At 46.3% G+C, this 22,812-nt stretch overlaps 1 protein-coding gene and 1 long non-coding RNA gene across 3 annotated transcripts in view; both read left to right on the top strand.

The window, feature by feature from the left end:
* LOC133138361 (kinesin-like protein KIF21B) overlaps positions 1-15,805 on the top strand; it is a 90,328-nt gene extending 74,523 nt beyond the window's left edge. For both annotated transcript variants that reach the window (XM_061257017.1, XM_061257016.1), the window contains exons 28-33: positions 439-619; positions 1,195-1,359; positions 2,078-2,195; positions 2,439-2,609; positions 11,964-12,163; positions 15,069-15,805. In XM_061257017.1, the coding sequence (XP_061113001.1) occupies positions 439-619; positions 1,195-1,359; positions 2,078-2,195; positions 2,439-2,609; positions 11,964-12,163; positions 15,069-15,117 (884 nt within the window). In that variant the 3' untranslated portion in view covers positions 15,118-15,805. The remainder of the gene's footprint in view (positions 1-438; positions 620-1,194; positions 1,360-2,077; positions 2,196-2,438; positions 2,610-11,963; positions 12,164-15,068) is intronic.
* LOC133138362 (uncharacterized) lies at positions 15,806-22,252 on the top strand. The gene is made up of 2 exons (XR_009709727.1): positions 15,806-15,850; positions 15,912-22,252. It is a non-coding gene; the product is annotated as an uncharacterized LOC133138362 (long non-coding RNA).
* Positions 22,253-22,812: the final 560 nt, after the last annotated feature.

Raw genomic sequence — 22,812 nt, 5'->3', positions numbered from 1 at the left:
GTGCTAGCTGACCATTGAACGTGCTCCCTGAACGTGCTCCCTGAACGTGCGCCCTGACCACTGGACATGCTCCCTGACCGCTGACTATGATCCCTAACCACTGAACGTGCTCCCTGAACGTGCTCTCTGACAACTGAACGTGCTCCCTGACTGTGCTTCCTGACCCCTGACTGTGCTCCTTGGCCTCTGAACGTGCTCCCTGACCTCGGGAAGGTGCTCCCTGATCGTGCTCCCTGAACGTGCTCCCTGACTGCTCACTGTGCTCCCTGACCCCTGAACGTGCTCCCTGAACTCTGAACATGCTCCCTGACCACTGACTGTGCTCCCTGACCCCTGAACGTGCTCCCTGACCCTGAACGTGCTCCCTGACCCCTGAACGTGCTCCCTGACCATGGTGGAGTGGTGCTGGTTCTCTAAGCCTCTGGTCCGTGGTTGCAGATCGCACCTGTAAGATGTGGAGCCTGGTGACGGGGCAGGAGGTGGTCACGCTGAGGGGCCACCCCAACAACGTGGTGTCCGTGAAGTACTGCGCCTCTTCCCGCCTGGTCTTCACCGTCTCCTCCTCCTTCATCAAAGTTTGGGACGTCCGCGACCCCGCCAAGTGTGTTCGCACCCTCACGTAAGAGTCCCCTCCTCCGCCGGTCGCACTGAAGGCTCACCCGCTGCTCCCACCAATCAAACGCCTCTGCGGGGGCCCGTCAGCCAATCTGATCTGCTCTTCTGATAATTAATTAATAAACAGGTTGCAACCAGCACTGAAATTTCATTCGTTTGACTAAGTTGCCAACAGGCTGGGGGCCAATTCCTTTTCAATATACAGTGCAGTCCGTATGTATTTGGACAGTTGGTACATTTTCTCTTCTTTTAACTCGGCAGTCCACCAAGTTGGACAATGCTTTCTTATACCTGCGCTAGGGAAGCGATTTAATACACTCGGCTATTCAGAAGCAGCTGAGAAGTTTACTGTCCAATTACTTTTGGTCCCATAAAATGGAGGGGACTATGAATAAAAAGGTGATTGTGTGGAAAAAAAGATGTGATTCCTACTCACATTACCTGATATGAATGTAAATACCCTCAAAGTCAAGGACAGTCTGCACTGAACAATGTGCTGGACTACAGAGCCAAAAGAACAGAAATTGTACCAACCGGTATTATTTTTTGAATGTCACGGTTAACCCCTCCCCCCTGCAGGTCTTCGGGTCAGGTGATCTCCGGCGATGCGTGTGCCGGGGCCTCCGCCCGCACCGTCATGGTGACGCACGGCGAGTGCCAGGTCAACCAGATCGCCCTCAACCCGACCGGGTCAGCGCTGTACGCCGCTGCGGGGAACGCGGTCAGGACCTGGGACCTCAGCAGGTGGGGAGGGGGGACCTGCCTGGAACACATTACATTACATGTCATCCAAAGCCACTTACAGTTGATTAGACTAAGCAGGAGACAATCCTCCCCTGGAGCAATGCAGGGTTGAGGGCCTTGCTCAAGGGCCCAACGGCTGTGTGGATCTTATTGTGGCTTCACCAACCTTGCCGGTCCCTGTCATGTACCTTAACGACTACGCTAACAAACTGCTCCTGATACTGTGCAGCTGGTGTCAGAGTGGCAGTCAGACGGGGTGAGGTGTCGGGGTCAGTGCTGTAGTCAGATCGGTTGAGTCACGTCTGTCAGTGTTGCGGGGCAGCCTGTAGCCTAGTGGCTAAGGTACATGACTGGGGCAGCCTGTAGCATAGTGGCTAAGGTACATGACTGGGGCAGCCTATAGCCTAGTGGCTAAGGTACATGACTGGGGCAGCCTGTAGCTGGTGGTTAAGGTACATGACTGGGACCAGGAAGGTTGGCGGTTCATGTCCCTGGTGTACCCACGATAAGATTCACACAGCTGTTGGGGCCTTGAACAACTCTTGCTGCAGGGGAAATTTTCGCCTGCTTAGTCACTTTGGATAAAAGCTTCAGCTAAATAACCGAATTATTATTTTTGTTATTATTATTGTAGTCGGATGGGTTGAGTCAGTGGTGTCAGCATTTTAGCGCATTGCCTGTGTGTGTGCGCTGTTGAATTTGGCGGTATATGGTACAGGATGCAGGCCACGGGGAAGCTAACTGGGCACATTGGGTCGGTGATGTGCCTGACAGTGGGCCAGTCCACCGGAGGCAGAGACCAGGTCATCACTGGCTCTAAGGACCACTACGTCAAGGTAGGGGGACATAACAGATGGAATCTCTATGTGTTTGTGGTGTGTGTTCTCGTTCATGTGCTTATGTGTGCGTGTGTGTGTGTGTATGTGCGTGCGTGCGTGCGTGCGTGCGTGCGTGCGTGCGTGCGTGCGTGCGTGCGGTGGGTGTTGGGTGCGTCAGCGTGCTTGTTGTTGGGACTAGGGGGTGTTTTGTGTGTTATTGTTCTTGCTGACTGTGTCTCTCTGGTCTTTTCCTTGCTCAAGGTGTTTGACGTGGCAGAAGGTATGCTGGGAAATGTAGTCCCTGCTCATAACTTTGAGCCTCCGCACTATGACGGGATCGAGTGCCTAGCTATCCAGGGTGACGTGCTCTTCAGTGGCTCCCGGGACAATGGCATCAAGAAGTGGGATCTGGAGCAGCGGGATCTCATTCAGGTACACTGTCGCCATCTTAGGTCTCAGCTCTGATATGAACTGATCCAGGTACACTCACTGTCTCCATCTTAGGTCTCAGCTCTGATATGAACTGATCCAGGTACACTCACTGTCTCCATCTTAGGACTCAGCTCTGATATAAACTGATCCGGGTACAATGACTGGTACCACTTCAGACCTCGGCTTAGACAAGACTACCTCACCATTTGTTAACATCAGGGACACTGGCTATGGGGGTGCGTTCTGCCTCAGGCCTCAGTTTTGGAATTAAAACTACAATCATCATTTGTCTCACTTACTCTGGGCTGCTCCACTGGACTCTTCCACTTTAACCTGTACACTGAGACACAGTCCAGATTTAGTGAGACTGCCAAAAGTGTGTGTGTGTGTGTGCGTGCTTATGTGTACGTGTGTGTCTATGTGTGTTTTACAATAGGTTGTAACAGTGCGCTTGTGCTAGTGTGTGTGTTTGAGAATTTGTATATCTCCGGCTAAAAGCATCTGCCAAATACCTAAATTGTCTGTATGTGTGTGCCTGCACCTGTCTGTGTGCAGTGTATCATAGAAACAGTAACCCATGGGCACTTGAGCACAGGGGCCCTGATGCCTGCCGATTCTTTTACATAGCTGGAAGCGTGCTGAAGCAACTCAAGTTAAGTACCTCGCTCAAGGGTAGAGTGGTGCTGTCCTACGTGGGAATAAAATCTGAAATCTTTGAGCAACATCCCGGCTTCCCAAGCCAGCACACCGCACTGCCATCGCTGAACCCGTGAGAGTGAGACAGAGTAACACACACAGCCTTAAATTCAGACCCGCTGACTTCAGATGTTCCACCGTTAATTACGCCCCCTGTTCTCCCTCTATCTCCACCGGCCGAAAGTACGAAGGGGCAATACGTTACTCTCGGCTCTCGCCGGTAGGTATTGGAAAGTGCTTGGAAAGAAGTGACAGTTTAGTGCACAATTATTGTTTCTTTGGGCAATTTACGGCGCTGTATGTCAAGACCCCATCAGCAATTTTCATTTGTGCTCCAGAGACAGAGGCCTGTGTTTGGGGCTGGTAGGATACTGCATCAATCTTCTGAAATGAGCTTGGAGGGTTTATTGATGGTGGCCACCAGGGTAACGAAAACATTTGAGGTCATTGCTGTTCTGTATTTTGGGCACTGATGCCACAATGGCGCTACAATATAGTTTCCCCTGAAGGTTGTTTTGTCGTTCTGTGTTCTGGATAAATGAGATCGGGAGTAATGAGTTTTTTTAATCATGTAAAAGACATAAAACTGAGTGGGGATTTATAGACAGTTATAAGTTATAAGACATTTATAAGAGATTTATAAGTTCTGAATATCACTGGCAGAACATTTCTTTACAGATTGTGAAATGAGTGTGTGCAAATAATATTCATTGTAATTAGTTGTAATTACATACTATTATTTCCATATGTCTAGATTATTAAGAAATAATGTACTGTAATTGCTGCTGGCTAGGTATTTAAATAAATGAAATGTTAATTTCACATGGTAAAGATGAAGACTATACCATTAATAGTGCAATAACGTCTCTGAGAAATCTGTGGTTGCGTGAATGAATTTCAAAGAACTCGATATGTACAGTGCAATTATTTGCTGAATGCATTTCATAAGATCTTTCAGAGAAATACCTAAATTAAAAAAAAGCATGAATGAGCTGTCAATTTCCCTTGATAGGATCTCTTGCTTTCTAACTTTGCAGTAAATGAGGTTGTGAAAGTATTGTCTATTCCAGATTAACAGCTCTTGCTACGGAAGTTGTTCTCAGAGACCTATGCTTTGAAATTCTAGCACAGTAAGCGTGCCCCTGTTATCTATATTTATCTATACTTCTCTATAACAGTGTTGCACAGCTCATTTAGTGGAGACTTTTTCCTGTTTTGTAGACTTCACTAAATGTGATCTTGTACTGGTGGACCTTTATTAAGTATTCAGATCGCCTGCCTTGCTACCTTGCGGTGAATGGTGACAGGATTACTAATTAGCACATTAGTTTGTTAAACTTTCTAGAATGGAAAAGGTCATTGATCAAAATGTGGGGAAACGGAGTTAGCCAGAAGAGAGAAACTCTCTGAGCACAAAGGGGCAGTGTCTCTCTTCAAGACTTAAAACTTTGAACAAGAGAGCTAAAGGAGAGCGATACACCTGCACTTGAGGCTTTCCTGAGGCATTGTGGGTAGTGTGAGACGTGCAACGCCTTCAGGCCAGCAGGCACAAATAACAGCACAATTCCCAGAATGCCCTTTGAGTACATGTTTTGAAAATATGTAAGCGGTTGAAATTTTATAAAGGGAATATGGGGAATAACAAAGCACGCAAGTTAAGAACGCCTCATTAAAACACCTGCCTTCATAGGTGCAACAGAACATAATCATACCGCACTGTACGTAGGATCAAGAAACTAGCAGAGACGAGCTTCAGAATATCAGGGAGCAACAAGACCGAAACACTGGCTGCCTTAGGGACGTCATTATGGGAAACAGAGTAAACCCAGTTCCTCATTAAGGCCGAGCGGATCCGCGGCTCCTAATCCGAGCGTTCATCTGGCAGGCTGCTGGAGCGATGCTCGGTCGTAATTACCTCCCTCCGTGGTGCGTTTAACCGCCTTCCGATTGGCCCGGAAGCGTGTGCCAGCAGCCGCGCTGTGAGAAAGCGGCGGCTTGGGGGAGCTCACTGCGCCTGTTGTTCCTACGCTCTCCTGATTGCTCTCCCGATTGTTCCTTCAAACGTGTGGCGAAGTCCATACAGCATGGTGAAGTGTATGCGGAATGAATGCCGGGAACCCCCTGGCTCACGTTGTGCTATCTTTGTGAGGTCCTAATGTTGTGTATAGGTATGGAGGATGATGTGCACTGTGCCCTCAGGAAAGTTTTCACTCCCTTTTCTCTAACACAGCCAAATTTCTCATTTGGCTGTGTTAGTGAAGTCTGTGTTGTCAAAATGAAATGACGTGTTTAGATGTATTCAGAATTATTAATAAGTATTCAACCCTTTGTATTAGCAACCTAAGTTGGGCCATATGTTTTCGTTTTTATTGAGAGGAAGAACCCTGTGTCCTCTGCATTTGACCCATCCTAGTTACTTAGGAGCAGTGGGCAGCCACTGTGCAGTGCCCGGAGACCAACTCCAGTTCTGAGGCCAGTGCCTGGTCAACGGACACCTAACCTGACACCTGACGTCTTTTGAGAGGTCACGGTGAATGTCTTAATGGTTAAAAGGTACAAACTGCTAACTTTTTGTCTTGTGTTCAATTGTATGATTACTAAATGAATAGCTCCCGACTTTCTGAAGAAGTTGATCTGATCTCTTCACCCTGTCATTACGAACTGAAGTTGTTAGGAGGCCAAAAGCAGGAGAATGTTATTAAAAGACTAGAGAGGTTTTGAACCTTCCTCGGAGCTCTGGTAAGTCAGGGGAATGATGATAAGACCAGATACAGCGCTGACAAAGTTCACTGGATGAAATGGGAGGTGAAAACTGTCCAGAGATCAACAATCTGTTCCGCCTTTCACAGTTTTGGCCTCTTTGAGAGACGGGCTTGAGAAAATTCTGAGAAATTACTTCTGGCCCTCGCTGCTGAGTAATGCCGATGGGAAGTTTGGCTCGGAGTTCACCAGAAGCCAATGCGACAGACTCCGAGTCCTTCTGGAAGATGATTTTGAGGTCTGAGGAGACTAAAATTGAGCTCTTTGGCTTGGTTTGTTTTCCCTTGCAGGGAAAAAATGGATTTTCTTGGCTGTGCTCAGCAAAATATTCGGTGTAAAAAAATCAGTTTTCAGAGCGTCCCTGACACTTTTACGAGGATTATATAATCTTTGTTAAAGTTGATTTAGCACAGAAATCTGCTGTGTAATCTAAAAATATTTAATCTTTTTATTTAGGAAAATACTGTGTCTGCTGTTGATGGGGGCTTTAAAGTGACTGCAAATGGGCTGAAATTATTACAGAGGGATGTATCCATCAAATATATATTCAAATGAATGTCAATAACTATAACGTACATTTCAAATCAGGCAAATCCATTTAAGGAAAAAAAAACAAAAAACCTCATTGTATGTATGGGTGTAACGCCTGTGATTAGCGTGGCTATCTCTATCGATCAATAATGGCAGAATGTCTCTATCAATCAATAATGGCACAATATCTCTATCGATCAATAATGGCAGAATGTCTCTATCAATCAATAATGGCAGAATGTCTATCGATCAATAATGGCAGAATGTCTCTATTGATCAATAATGGCAGAAGATTTGGGTATTTGCAGTATTTCAAGTATTTTGGCTTGCAATACAAACCAAAGCTTGATGACAAAATCCAATAACAATAACAAAATGAAAACTGTGGCTAGCCATTCTGGTGTTTGGTTATTGACAGAAGGGCCCCTGTTGGAAGGTTGCCTTGCCATCTGATTAAAAAATTAGGTCTATATATATAGTCTATATAATATTTTTTTGTTTTCAAGCTTTCAATTTGTGTTCCATACTGATACAAGTAAAACTATCGCAATTTTGGTTGAAGTATGCATATTTAGGGTCTAACTGTTATTTATTAGAGCAATTTGTAAAATGATTTTCCATGTGACATGACGTATGTTTTTGCATAATTATTGGCTGACGTTGCTAATGTTAATACAGAGCCTACCAAAGGGGGGCAGAGTTAGGGACCCACATCACTGCTCTTTGCAAAGGTTTTGCAGCCATTTTAGATGCTAAAACCAGGTAGAGAACGCTGGTGCGTGTGGGCCTTTTCTGAAGAGCAAGCTGGGGCGTGCTGATGAAGTCTCCCAGGCTGCTCGTGGTCCGTCCCTCAGTGCAGTGCCTTCCCTAGGACTGCAGCAGGTTCGTCCCAAGAGATATAATAAACTGACTACGTCCGGCAAGAGCAGAACTGTATCCCATAAGCCTGGCAGATATTAATAGAGTTTTAGGATAAGATCTGACAAATCCCTTCTGCGGGGACAATGCCCTCGCTCAGAGGGCGTGATGGAGAAACCCACAGCGCCTGGTTAGTCAAGGGCTCAAGTGGTGAATTATTACACGGGACAGCGGGGTTGCATAGTGCATGGATTTTTTGTTCTCCAGAACCTTGGGCATTGGCAGAAATCGCGCGCTGTCCATTCCCTGATCTTCTCCTGTCTGTTTCGTGATTAAGACCTTTTACAGAGGCGGCGGTTGACCGCCGGTTTTGTTGAGAGTTTAATCCACTTCCCAAGAAATGATGACAGATCGAATAAAAATTCTGTACTTGGGGAACAAAAAAACTTTTGTGTTGTGCATTCAATTCCTGTCTTCTGTAGGAAACATAGATCTGGTCTGTCACAGCATCTCTGGGGATATGGGGGTTTGACAGGAATAGAAGTGCCATGTTGTAATTAAGTTAGTTCCTTTCTCTCTGTGCGAGGTTTATTGCAAGGGATATTGCCTTCCAGTTCGCTTATATCTCAATATGCCAATTTGATATACGCATCAATATCGGCGAAGAGGCCTTGTTTATAATGTCCTGTTAACCAAGCTCTGGCTGCTTTTAAAAGCTATTTTAAGCTGCGTGCGCTTTGATTGTCAGTATATTTCATTTTCAAGGTTGTAAATGCTGGAATGGCAGCTTTCTTTCCTGGTTAGCATGCTAAATGCATGCAAACCTGTGTTGGCTAGACTGTTTCTATCAATACAATAGTTTTACACTGTGTTAAATAGCAGCGTCTGTCAATGTAGATGCCGTGAATGGAAACAATACATTTAAATTATAGTGCCTGTTAATCCAGTGTTACTGCATATTTAAACCAGTACAGTAGCTTACAGTAGCTTGTTCTTGAAAGCAAAAAACAATTATTTCACATGTAACACGTGTACTAAATGAAGTGAATTTGAATTTTTAAAAATCTCTTTACAAGCATTCCATTGATTTGTTACAAACATACACTCACTGTGCACTTTATTAGGAACACCTGTACACCTACTTATTCATGCGATTATCTAATCAGCCAATCATGTGGCAGCAGTGCAATGCATAAAATCATGCAGATACGGGTGAAGAGCTTTAGTTAAGGTTGACGTCAACCATTAGAATGGGGGAAAAAATTACCATGGAATGATTGTTGGTGCCAGACAAGGTGGTTTGAGTATCTTAGAAACTGCTGATCTTTTGGGATTTTCATGCATAACTGTCTCCAGAGTTTGCAGAGAATGGCGCGAAAAACAAAAAACATCTAGTGAGCAGTGGTTCTGTGGGCAGAAACGCCTTGTTAATGAGACATCAGAGCAGAATGGCCAGACTAGTCAAAGCTGACAGGAAGGTGACAGTAACGCAAATAACCACACATTACAACAGTGGTATGCAGAAGAGCGCCTCTGATCACACAACGCCTCAAACCTCTGAGTGGATAGGCTGCAGCAGCAGAAGACTTGATGAGTCTAAAAAATAAGTCTAAGAAATACCTAATAAAGTGCTCACTGAGTGAAAATGTGATATTTTCTGTTCATTGACACAGCACAGTGTGTTAATGTTCAGGGTCCTGCTGTGCTGTCAGCCCGTAACAACTCTACCAGAGAGAGACAGTAAGGAATCCAAGAAAAAAAAATACAATTAGTCAGAATTCCTTTTGCCTATATTGAAATGTATTATAATATCAGTCAGTTGTAATAGGGCGTAATTCTGCTACACTACTGGGAGAAGTGGTAAAACGTCCTCAAATAATGTTAAAAAAATAAAATTGCAAGTCACCAAAACAATGCGTCATAACACATTCTCAAGTTTACCTTGAGCTTGAGTTCTGTTATGAAACATTGTTATGGCTACTTGCCAATGAAAAAAAAAAGCCTCTTGAAGTTTTACCACTGCTCCTGGTAATGTTTAGCCTCTACATACACTTCTTTCAACATTATAATTCAAAAGTCACGGCAATCCAGTCAAAACACAAATCTTTTTTTTATATTTCTCTCCACCTTGTACAGGATATCTTGTATATATGTGTGTGTGTGTGTGTGTGTGTGTGTGTGTGTTAAAAAAAGAAAATAATCTAAGAAAATGTTTCCATCCCTAACTTCAGGTCCAGTGGTGATGGTAAACTGGACATGGAATTGCATATTGCTAATAGCTCATTGCTAATGTTGTAATGTAAGGAAAAAATACAAATCTATCCACTATAAAAATGTACAGTATGTACAGTAGATGCAGTCGGGAGAAGCCACATGCATGTGTCTTTGCCGGGTAGAAGGTACTACAGTTGGTCGGTTAGCAGCTGACAGCTGAGAAGAGATGCGAGCAGTGCCAGTATGGAGTCCGGGAGAAGGGAACGTGCTGTTGTGAAAGAGAGTCACAGGAGGGTCCTGGGCATCACAGGAGGCCCTGCCGTTAACACCGCTCTGGGCGCAGAGCTGCAGCAGCAGTGTGAGAGAGCCTTTCCTGTGGAGATGTCCCCGGGCGGCTGGATGCGGGCGCACATTAAGAGCTGAAGTGGCACTCTCTGCCCAGGCAGGAGGGCTGTCCCAGCGCCCCTCAGGCCCGGCCCCGTCCCCCGTTCTGACGGCTCACCTGGAGCAGTTATCCCATACCCATAACCCCTCAGACGCCGGGAAGATTCCGGAAGATTCCGGCAGATTACTGATGGTGTTTAAAGGCCCACTCATATTTTTCCCTGTTTGATGTCGTCCAGGAACTTTCTGTTTGTGTTCCATACTACTAAGTAAAACAACTGCAATTTTGGTAGATGTGTGCATATTTTAGGGTCTAACTGCTTTTTTTCCGAGTTGTTTATGAAATGATTTTCCACGTGATATGACGTTTTTTTTCTCATAATTATTTGATGTCGCTAAATGCTAACACAGTGAGCTGACCACAGGAGGCGAAGGGGGAGGGGGAATTGGGCTCTCGGGGCAGGGTTAGGGACCTACGTCACTGCTCTTTGTAAACATTTTGTGGTCGTTTTAGATACTAAACCCAGGAAGGGACTGCTGAAGTGTGTGGGCCTTTCAAGGGGAAACATCACTTTTGTCATCAATTCATTCTGAACAAAATTGATTTATTTTGATTGTTATGTTTCAGCTAGGAACACACATTGGCCAAATCTTAGGGGCCTGCTGTAGGGGTTTTCACATGTGCATAGTACTTAAAGAGTTAAAGTGTTTTACACGCATGTTCAATCCAGATGTGCTTCATGGCGCGAGTGCTGTCTCACAGAGTGCCGAAGGCTGGAGGCAAGTTTAAGCGACTGCCACCTCTGGAGCCAGAATGGAGAGTTACGGGCCCATTAGCTCTCTGCGTAATGTATGTAAATGGTTGGACTTGACATCCCTCAGGCATTTCCTCCTCTGGGGAGGAGGAAGGGGGGGTGGGGTTCTTGTGTAAGAACGCTATAGAACATGGAGGCACATCTTCACTCTTGGAATTTATGCTGGTTCTCGGTGTGTGCTCGCATTATGGGCTCGATTTCAGTCCATTCATTGCCTAGAGTCTACACACATGGATATACACTCGGAGAGCACTTCATTAGGTATTTATTAGACTTATTTTTTAGACTTATGTCTTCTGCCACTGTAGACTGTCCACTTCGTGGTTTGACATGATGTGTGTTCAGAGGAAAACGGTTGAACCTGTTACTTGCTATTTCATTTGATAGGGTTCTTTAAACTTACCAAGTAAGCGCCCCAATAATTATCCCTGTAATTTTGTCAAATTTTTTGTCATGAGGAGTTCAATGGATTGCGTTTTGCAGATGAAAATGAAGTTGGCAACAAGCGAGAGAGCAGGTTTGGCTCATCCATTGAAGTGTGCTGTCCCTGGCATTTCTACAAGAAAACTTGGGCTGCAAAATTATTCATCAAAAGAGAGAGAAGTTCATTAACTGTGAAATCCATATGGCAATTGAGACCTTATACGTTCACCAAAGGAAGTGGCAGCTATACTATTGTTTTGAGCCCCTATTAAAACCATACAAAAGTCTCTCAACTTAATTCATTTCTCACCTCAAATGTTCTCTGAAACGTATTTTAGTGGACAGTTTAGGAGGAATAAGAGAATAAATTCATCAACAAAGAATACATTTGTTGGTCTACCACATAGTTTTGGTAAAACATATGTCCCTTGTTCTTGTTAATCCCATTGGCCATCTATCTAACTGGACCCACCTACCATACTGTATACTGTATTATCACGGACATATTCATTTCGGAAAGTTTTCTGAAGTCTGGAGTTTGTTGAATCCGATATGGCACACTCGTACGAGCCCGTTGTACGAAAGAAAGCCAGAGAAATTAGCGATAAGAACAGGAAAATGTTCTTGCCCGAGGCCCATTGTCTCACAGAGCTCCTTCCTGCTTTACTTCCAGCAAATCCCCAATGCGCACAAAGACTGGGTCTGCGCCCTGGCCCACGTCCCGAACCGATCCATGCTCCTCAGCGGCTGCAGGGGGGGCACGCTGAAGGTGTGGAACGTGGACAACTTCACCCCTGTCGGAGAGGTTAAAGGTCACGACAGCCCCATCAACGCCATCTGCACCAACTCCAGGCAGATCTTCACTGCCTCCAGGTACGGGGGAGGGAGGGGGGCGACGAGAGAGCCATTTAGGGCAGGAAAAATGGGGGTGAATGCAGGGGAATGAGGGTTTCCCCTCAACCTGGCAACCTGCAAGGGCTGTGCAGTTCAGGGGTGGGGTTAAAGCCATTACATCACAATCACCAGGGCCTGAATGATGTCATATTTGGGGTCAACTGAAAAGTGTAGGAAACTGAGTTTTAGCCGGATATCTCTGAAATTATTCCCTTCGGAGATGGGAGCTGTTATCTGAGCTGGCAGGCCAGCCATGGTGGTTTTATGACACGCCACAGTGAAACAGCGCTTTCGGAGAGAGAGAGAAACAATGGGGCTGATTAGCTTTCAGATACAGCTGATGTGCAGTTGCTACTGGAGACCAGAAGAAGCCACTGGATTGGCTGAGGAGCAGCAGGCTTTTTCATGACAGAAATAAAATCAAATGAATGTTTATCTGCATTAAGTGTCAGAAAAAAGTAATCCATGCAATGGAGGCCTGGTGTATAAGCTGCAAGATGGTCTTAGCATGAATGTTAGAATGTTCCATTTGAGATGCTAGCTGTTGGGAGTAGGTCCTGTACCACATCCTATAAGGTCATATGAGTCATGGAAGCCTGGTTAGTAATCTGTATCTCAGCATAGCCTTACTGTCTTGCCATTCTTCTCCTGTCTTTGTATGGTTGTGTAACTGCAATGAGGATTTGTAATGTCTCTGCGCTGTATCTGATAGGGTGGATGCATGGAGGGTTGTGTTTGAAGTGTGTTTGGCAAGGTGGACTCATGGTGGCAGGAATCTCCAGCGTGTTTCATTCATTCAGATACTGTATGTGCATGGGATAACAAGCTCACCACTCTACTAACCTTCCGGCTGCTTCTAACACTTCTCCTACTCCTTTCTTTTCTGTGTGTGTTTGTGGCCGTGTGCATGCATGTGTGTGTACATGTGTGTGTGTGCACGCGTGTGTGTACATGTCTGTGTGCGTGTGCATGCGTGTACATTTGCGTGTGTGTGTATATGTGTGTGCGTGTCCACGTGTGTGTGTGTGTGTATGTGTGTATGTGTATGTATGTATGTATGTATGTGTGTGTGTGTGTGTATGTATGCTATGTTCCTGGGCTATGTGTGGAGCTGTGTTCCTGGGCTATGTGTGGAGCTATGTTCCTGGGCTATGTGTGGAGCTATGTTCCTGGGCTATGTGTGGAGCTATGTTCCTGGGCTATGTGTGGAGCTATGTTCCTGGGCTATGTGTGGAGCTATGTTCCTGGGCTATGTGTGGAGCTATGTTCCTGGGCTATGTGTGGAGCTATGTTCCTGGGCTATGTGTGGAGCTATGTTCCTGGGCTATGTGTGGAGCTGTGTTCCTGGGCTATGTGTGGAGCTGTGTTCCTGGGCTATGTGTGGAGCTATGTTCCTGGGCTATGTGTGGAGCTATGTTCCTGGGCTATGTGTGGAGCTATGTTCCTGGGCTATGTGTGGAGCTATGTTCCTGGGCTATGTGTGGAGCTATGTTCCTGGGCTATGTGTGGAGCTATGTTCCTGGGCTATGTGTGGAGCTGTGTTCCTGGGCTATGTGTGGAGCTATGTTCCTGGGCTATGTGTGGAGCTATGTTCCTGGGCTATGTGTGGAGCTATGTTCCTGGGCTATGTGTGGAGCTATGTTCCTGGGCTATGTGTGGAGCTATGTTCCTGGGCTATGTGTGGAGCTATGTTCCTGGGCTATGTGTGGAGCTATGTTCCTGGGCTATGTGTGGAGCTATGTTCCTGGGCTATGTGTGGAGCTATGTTCCTGGGCTATGTGTGGAGCTATGTTCCTGGGCTATGTGTGGAGCTATGTTCCTGGGCTATGTGTGGAGCTATGTTCCTGGGCTATGTGTGGAGCTATGTTCCTGGGCTATGTGTGGAGCTGTGTTCCTGGGCTATGTGTGGAGCTATGTTCCTGGGCTATGTGTGGAGCTATGTTCCTGGGCTATGTGTGGAGCTATGTTCCTGGGCTATGTGTGGAGCTATGTTCCTGGGCTATGTGTGGAGCTATGTTCCTGGGCTATGTGTGGAGCTATGTTCCACACACCCCCTGCTTGCCCAGACGAGTCCTGGCTATAAAAGCCAGAGCCACCAGCCTCCCATGAGCCTTCAGTAGCGCCTCTCACCCTCTGGTACAGTCACTCGCTCTTGCACTTCTCTTTTCCCATCTTCCTCCTTTCCTCGCTTACCTCCATGCATGACCCTCTGCCCCTCCACCCGTCGCGGCCCAGTTTGTGTCGAGTCTTTGCTACACAAACACGTTCTGTTTCTAACCCGTTTGTACGCCCCGGCAACGTAAATCCCCCTAATTGACGTTCAGCAAGCAGCAGCCATGCTCTCTGGTGCAGGCTGTCGTATGCGGATCCGCTTATCCGAAAGGTAACGCGATTAGCGTCTGCTGTTAGCATCGCATAAACTCGCCGTGCGGCGAATGAAGATTAAGCTGACGGCTAGAGTTCTTTGGGGGGGGGGAGAGAACCAAGTTGCTGAGAAGTTAAAATCCCCGCCAGTATCATATTCTCCATAATTTTTGTAATTTTGTTTTGTGAGCTAAATGGGGTTTTTGTTCTGTTTTGATGAGGGAAAAGAGAAATACAGCTCTGTGTGTTAGTTTCACACGCGGGTTGCATTATTCCGGTGTTGGTTTTGGATCCGGGCCCAGATCGGTAATTGGGGATGGAAATGTCACAATTCTTTGTTGAAGGTGTTTGTTTTCATTGTGTGACTCTCGGGGTCCTTGGTCGTTGTGTGAAAATTACAGCGACGCCTTAACAAATGCTGCCAGTTGTCTAATCTGTTTTCCTTTCTTCCCACCTCTCTCTCTCTCTCTCTCTCCCTCTCCCTCTTTCTTTCCTTCTCTTTCTCTCTCCCCCTGTGCAGTGACATGTCTGTGAAGATCTGGCTCGCCAAGGTGGGCAGGAAAAGGTGATGGCACATCCACCGGTCCGGGGAGGCTTGTCTCTACGTGAGAACCGTTGGAAGTGACTTCAGAGAAGAGATGCTTCTCATTTCATTCCCATGGACGGCAGAGAGCCCTAAATGTGCTAGTTGCTTCCACAGCACTGATTCTATAGGCGCTCCAGCTACTCTTCCAGAAGGATCTATGGGTTGTAAGGGGAGGAGGTTCTGGTTGGGGCAACCTTGTGGCTAAGCTACATGACTGGGACCTGGAACATCCGTGGTTCAAGCCCCGGTGTAGCTGCTATAAGCTATGAGCACAGTTGTTGGGCCCATGAGCAAGGCCCTTCACCCAGGGGCGATTGTCCCCTGCTTAGTTGAATCAACTGTCAGTCACTTTGGATAAACGCATCAGCTAAATAACACGTTATTATATTATATTATTAAACAATAAATCCCAATATAGGACTGCAATGTTAACAACACAGAGATTAGTATTTTGTCCAACGAGGTTTATAATCTTTCACTGAAACCTTTTTTTTTTTTTTTTTTTTTCAAGAAACAGTTATAGTTTTTTTCCAGTTTTATCACTGCCTGCGCTGTGACTCATCGAGGTTGTGGCAAACTGTGGCGAGCGATTGTCTCCAAAGACAAAGCCGTGAGAGAGCGTGGACGTGGGATCTTTTCTTTACTCCCGTCGCTTTCACAAGTTTTCAAAGCGGCCGACTCCCAGACCCGACAGAAAGTCCGCCCCCTCGCTCCGGGTTCTGCACCTGTTGCTCGCTGCAGGTCCGGTTCTGCCCCTGCTGCTCACTGCAGGTCCAGGTTCTGCCCCTGCTGCTCGCTGCAGGTCCGGGTTCTGCCCCTGCTGCTCACTGCAGGTGGTGTTTTTCCTCCTTTCAGACGTCTCCGGAGCAGACGGCACGATCGAATGGAACCGCCCGATATTTCGCGCCCACTCCCTCACCCTGACATCCTTCCTGGGGGATTGGGGAACCATTTGCGGGTTCCGCAGGGTTCCGCAGGACGGGATTAGCTTCAGGGAACAGGCGGTGTGGCCACCAGAAAGTGCTACGTTAAACGTCGCTGTACTAACATATTAACTAGAGCCAGAAGAGGAGGCAGTGTGTGGTAGCTGCTGTTTGGGTCTGCTCCGTGCCTGTGCGTGACAATGCCAGAATGCACATAAAGCACTTTATACGTGCCTTGTGCCGCACACAGGCCCAGTTGTCGAGCGTACGTTCCTCACGTAATTACAGTTCCTCTCCCTGGTCTTCCGTCTGTCCTCAGGGAGGGGCACGTTGTTCTGCGGACGCTTCCCGTAAGTGAGGAGTCAGCATCTGCGTCCAGCCCTCCCCGGGCACGGAAAATATGCCTGTGAAGTTCTCCTCATTCCTTGTGAATTATTTTGTCAGTTTCATTCGCTACCTCGGCTGAGAATAGGTCCTTTTAAAAACTAACAGCCGGACCCTCAGAGCTCCGCTGGGCGATGGCGGTGTCAGTCCTCGTGCCTCGGTGGGGGGCCGCACTCAGAAGCTGGATGCCCTGCTAGTGTCTGTATCCTCTGCACATTACCTCACCCCCACCCCCTCCCCCAACATCCATAGTTCGCTAAGTGACAGGATTCCTTGGTGCTGCATTCAGATCCTCCCCTTGAATTTCCTCAGACGGCCGGCGGAATGTTCCGGATGGTGCCGGCACATTAGCGACGGCGGGCAGACACAGTGCTGGGGAGCAGCGAGACTGTCTCTGTGGGGAAAAATGGGAACCAATTATAAGCTGTTGCCGCCCCTCGCCCGCCTGGTCGTTAAGGACTGATGAATATGTATGTTGGAAGGGGAGGCGGTGGTTGGAATTGGGTCAGGCTGGGTGTCGGACGACGTGCTCCTTGTTAGCTGAAGCGGAGCACGCTGTGACAGGAGACCAGCCTCCCTTGCCCAGCGGCTGCATGGGCCCCCCCGTGGCATTGTGGGACAGAACATCCGCAGATTTACAGCTGTCCGCTTCCCCGGCTAATGTGCGCGCTTCCTGTGAGCCCGGAGATTTACAGCGGTGTGCGGCCGCGATGGGGAGGTTTGCATTGCAGCAAGGATGCCTAATCTAACGTCAACATAAACACCGGGCCTGCATTCAGGAAAGCAGTAGATTGTCGTCTAACGCATTGGTCTATATTTGTACTTATACTGTACTTGTGTGCGGGCGTGTGTATGAATTTTTATTTTCTTTTATTTCTTTTATTTAATTTAATTCTATTTTGTTTTGTAAAAACACATTCGACTCTACGTACTGCCAGAGTTTCATAACTCAAGGACTAATAAAGTCGTATAAAAGCATAATGCTCATTGGAAAATGGAAATTTCGAGCTGCGTTTTATGCTCTTCCTGAGAATTCCGTTTTTTGTGTACAACAGTGATTATTACAGTCAAGTGTAATTATTGGTGCCAAGGTAAAACCTTATATCTCTAAACATGCCATTTTCAATAACAACCTAAAATTATTCTTTCCATTGTCCAAACTAGCAGTGTGGTTTATTATGTGGTGTTTCAACTCGACGTTTTATTAATTTTGTGATAAAACACTGACTGTAAACAGAGCTGGATGAGGACTGCACGTGTTTTATTTCAAAGATGACGGTTTTTAACGGCGCTGAATGTGTACTGTACTTCTCCTATAAGTATTGCGACCGTTTGCTGGGTTTCGCTCTGCGGTGAGAAGGATATTAATAACTGCGCCATTCCCATGAGACGGCCATCTTAAGTAGGGAGGCGTGACAAGACTAATGAACAGGTCAGGTGTGTGCGTCTCAGTGAAATTTACAATACAGGATGCGTGATTTTATTTTATTTATTTTTTCCGACCACCATCTTGATCCTTTAATCAGACCCCGTATGGTTAATATGGTAATGTACACGCTATGGAACATTCTGGCACATTTTATATCCAGATTTATACCTGGCACCGTTCCCTCTCGCCTTGGAGATTTGAGAGGCATCTCTAAGCTTTATAGTTCGAGGGAGGGTTTTGCAACCCAGGTATATGAGGAGTTATTGCAACCAGGAGAGGCGACATTAATCACAACTCTCTTGATATGTCAGGTGTAACTGGAGGATTATATATTGTGCTAGTTACTTTGAGTAAAATTGCAAGACGTGGGAAATATTGGAGTTATTCTTGCTTGCTTGTTGGTATCTGGGATTGTGTTAGTAGGAGTATGCGCGCACACAAACACACACACACACACACACACACACACCAGGCCTGGGTCAAATGCTAATACAGAAATACTGGAACCCTTTAGACAAATTGAAGTTTCTGCAGATTGCTGATTACATCTGTTTTCACCAATATCGAGAAACAGAATGACCTATGATTTGTTTTTGGTCAGTAATGTGTTTTCATAAAAGTTCTTGGAGACTTTTACCACCACCTAAAACGTTAACACATTTTCAGTAAAAACTAAATGTACAAGAATGTCAAATAATTATAATAATTACTGCGGAATATTGGTAAAAATATGTTTCATTTCGTTCAGTAATCACACAGTTTCACAGGGGGGAATAGGTTAATGAATTTCCGAAAAATGATTTGATCCAGGCGCTGCACTGGCCCAACCCTGGTCTACTCCAGTCAACACACATTGTCCCCAGAGCTTTTTCCTTATTGTTTTTCTGACTCAGTTAAGCCACAGTTCTTTTTACAGTTAGAGCTGACCAGTCACCATGCTATCAGTACCATACAATATCACTTCATTCTTTCCTCTACGGGTTTGGCTGAACAGGGAGCACAAACACATTTGCAAACTCAATACATTACCTTTTAACACATTTGGATACAGCTCGCTATAGCATTTTAAGTTAAAGCATGTCACACGACCGTTTCCTTGGCGATGTCCTCGCTGGATCAACCAGCAGTGCTTTGAGCAGTGACTCCAGACTGGCCCTTGAGGTCAAAGTCTAATATTGACATAAATACGCTGATGGAAGGGGGGGGTCAGCAGTGGTTTCTTTGTACTGTAGGGCTCAGGGATGAGGCACGGATATACTTGGGTGCCTTGTGGATGTGTGTGTGTGTGTGTGTGTATGTGGGGGGGGGGGTGTCATGGAACCTACTCATGACAGTTTCGCTCAAACGACTCATTCATCTCCAAGGTGGCACTGTTGATAGAGGCAGTTTGATGCGTGCTGACAGACAGGTCCCATAACGGGGGGTTGGGATTGAGCTCTGTAGCTGCTCACGTGGCCTCGCCAATACGCCCTATCTTTAGAAGCCTTAGAAAAGCGGCCTGCGGGTGCATTCATGCCGGCTTCCCGCCTGCTGTGTGCGTTCTCCCACAGCCTCTCAGTCAGGGCCGTGGGGAAGGTCGGTTGTAGTTTTAACCCCCCTCGGTAGTACCTGGCAGCGGAAACCATGACTGTATACATAGGGTATGTTTCTGACTGTGGCGAGTATATTTAGCCGTGTGTGGGCATGTGTATACATGCGTCGATTCTCTACTAGTCCCGGGTCACGGAACACTTTAGATGCCTGTAAAGTTTAAAAACAGATCCCTTAGAATTTCCTGGTTCAATAAAACCTTACAAACATCTTATTATATTTTGTAATTTTGTACTGAATATTATCTGAAAGTTTTGAAAATATATGTTTTATCAATGGAGTAATCTGCAGTTATCTTGCTGGTATCTGAAGTTTTAAAGCATTTAAAGTGCTTTCCCCTTTGGTCATAGAGGAGGGAGTGTGGGTCTGTTTTTATTGGGGAGATGGTCCTCAGGGAAATTATTTTTAAAACGGTTGTTGGTTTGACTGGCGGTACTGTCTCCTCCCTCCTTACAGGGCCCCAGTAATGAGATTGTAATCATTGTTATTTTATGATGCGTTGCTTGAGCTAAGGCTAGAGGCTCATCCACACCAAGAACTATAACTATAACAATAACTATGACCATAACTATGTGAGCATCCGCGCTGATGAACGATAACTTTCTGTAGAGTCCCACGGCTTGTTATCTGCCATTTTGCCAGTAGTGACACCCTATTGGATTTTGATTGGCTATCAGTGTTTTATCGTTCATGCAGGTAGAAATCGCTCTGAAACTGGTCCCAGCGACCAGTTCGTCACTGTCGTTTTAGTCGTGGTGTGGACACTGCCATCCACTTGAGTTCAGGATTTCAGATTTATCGGGGCGGCCTGTAGCGTAATGTTTAAGGCACATGACTGGGACCCACAAGGTCGGTGGTTCGATCCCCGGTGTAGCCACAATAAGATCCGCCCAGCCGTTGGGCCCTTGCGCAAAACCCTTAACCGTGCATTGCTCCAGGGGAGGATTGTCTCCTGCTTAGTCTAATCAACTGTAAGTCGCTTTGGATAAAAGCGCCAGCCGAATGCACTGTAATGTGGTTATAGGTGTTATCGTTCTTGGTGTGGATGGGCTTTAAGTTCACTCCTCCGATCTTGTGGAAGCAGGCGCTCCGTCACTGCCTGTTTTCTCGATCGCCTCATTCCTCATTCCTGGTCCGTAAGGCGCGGTGGGATAAGAGGCTGTGCGGTATCTCGTCTGAGAAGCTCTCTCTCCCGTCGCCATAGCGAGGCCGCTCTCCCTCTCTCTCTCTCTCTCTGAGGCCCCGACTCTCTCCCTCTCTCAGAGCCGGTGACCCGCGACCTCTCTGGAACACACCTCTGCCTTATCTGGCCTCTCCTGTGGGTATCGCTCCCAATAATAAACAGGGAAGGGAAAGGCCTGCTTCCGCTGGCAGTTATGAGGTCATGGCCGGTCTGTTCATCCCGGGGATACGCGCAAATGCCGTTCTCTTGAGAGAGAGAGTGAAAGTAATGAAAAATCTAACACCGCCACTTCTGGCCTTTCCAAAATGTGGAACCGTCCACTTGTTCCGAACGTTTTTACTTGAAGTGCGAGGATAAAAGTTTTTGAGAATCATACCTACTTCATAACCCCTTTCTGAGGGAAAAGACTGGTGAATGGTGAATTTTATGTGCACCTTCAGACACATCCTTGACAATGGGTTTAGTTTTAGTTTTCTTAAACTATTTCAGCTACTCAAAGTAGTCATAGCATATGACTTGTGTCTTATACTTGCTTGCACTTTAATAACACTATACTTTCGTAACAATCTATAAAATATGCAGCCATTAATTAACTCTCTTTGCCCTGACTGACCAGATGTTGAGTTATTACAGCTTTTAGATTTACTTTTTCAAAAGTTCATCATTATTTTATTTTATTGTTTTTACCTCAAACAAACAGTTGTCTGTCTGACAATTCCTTGGTGGTCCTCAGCAGCTGTTGAAGTGAAGAGTACTGAGGAAATGGAAGTCCCTCTCGATGTGTATATAGAAATGTGTACTGTACTTCTTGCCTGTACGGTTCTGCCCTACTGCCATTCTGGAGCATTTCTGGAGATGGTGAGCTGGACACCTCATTTCAACGGACCAGAGGGACAGCCTGTAGCCCAGTGGCTAAGGTACATGACTGGGGCAGCCTGTAGCCCAGTGGCTAAGGTACATGAGTGGGGCAGTATGTAGCCTAGTGGCTAAGGTACATGACTGGGGCAGCCTGTAGCCTAGTGGCTAAGGTACATGACTGGGGCAGCCTGTAGCCTAGTGGCTAAGGTACATGACTGGGGCAGCCTGTAGCCTAGTGGCTAAGGTACATGACTGGGGCAGCCTGTAGCCTAGTGGCTAAGGTACATGACTGGGGCAGCCTGTAGCCTAGTGATTAAGGTACATGACTGGGGCAGCCTGTAGCCTAGTGGCTGGGACCCGGAAGGTTGGTGGTTCAGGCCCCGGTGTAGCTGTTGGGCCCTTGAGCAAGGCTTTTAACCCCGCGGGTTAACTCCAGGGGGGATTGTCCCCTGCTTAGTCTAATCAACTGTTAGTTGCTTTGGATAAAAGCGTCAGCTAAATATCGAGTTATTATTACTATTATTAACAGACCTACAGAACATCCACAGTGCTGTGCACTGCTGGGGCTCTCTGTGCCTTTTCACATGTTTATTTCAGGAGCAGATATGTAAATATGTGTACACTTCTTTTTTTTTATGTGCATGTGACCAAACTCGTTGTAAAATACTCGATTGTACATATTGTAAAAAGCTGCTTTATTTAAGGATGGGTCCATTGTCTCCTGCAAATTAAAATCGTGAATCAGAAACGACCTGAGATTTTTGTGTGGTTACTCCCCCCTCCCCATTCAGATAAAGTGTGTGTGTCAGTGTGTGTCAGTGTGTGTGTGCATGAGTGCGTGTATGTGGTGAGTGTGTGTGCGCATGCGTGTATGTGCGCGAGTGTGACTGTGTGTGCGAGTGAGTGTGTGTCCGTGCACGTATGTGTGTGTGTGTGTGTGTGTGTGTTAGTGTGTGTGTGTATGTTAGTGTATGTTAGTGTGTATGTGTGAGTGTATGTGTGCGTGTGCATGCATGTGTGTGTGTGAGTGGAGTAGATTTAGAGAGAGCAGTACACAGTATACGCCCTGGGGTCTCTCACGTGGTGGCAGGGATTAGGAGGAGTAATTTACAGTAAAACGTGCAGTTAACGGCGTGAGGAAGCGTGCCTGTCAAAAGTCCTTTCAAACCTGTAGGACGCTGATTCGGTTTCACGATGACATTACCGATGGTTCGCCTAACCTTTGCAAAACCGAATTAGCTAAAGCGCCTCTCCTGCGGTATTGCCCGTTTATTAAGGAATATTTTACGTATGCATGGGGAAATAAGTAAA

This window comes from Conger conger, chromosome 10 (assembly GCF_963514075.1).
Source record: "Conger conger chromosome 10, fConCon1.1, whole genome shotgun sequence".
In the NCBI taxonomy this organism is placed as follows: domain Eukaryota; kingdom Metazoa; phylum Chordata; class Actinopteri; order Anguilliformes; family Congridae; genus Conger; species Conger conger.
Note: the sequence above shows the minus strand (reverse complement) of the source record. Positions and strands in the feature narration are given on the sequence as shown.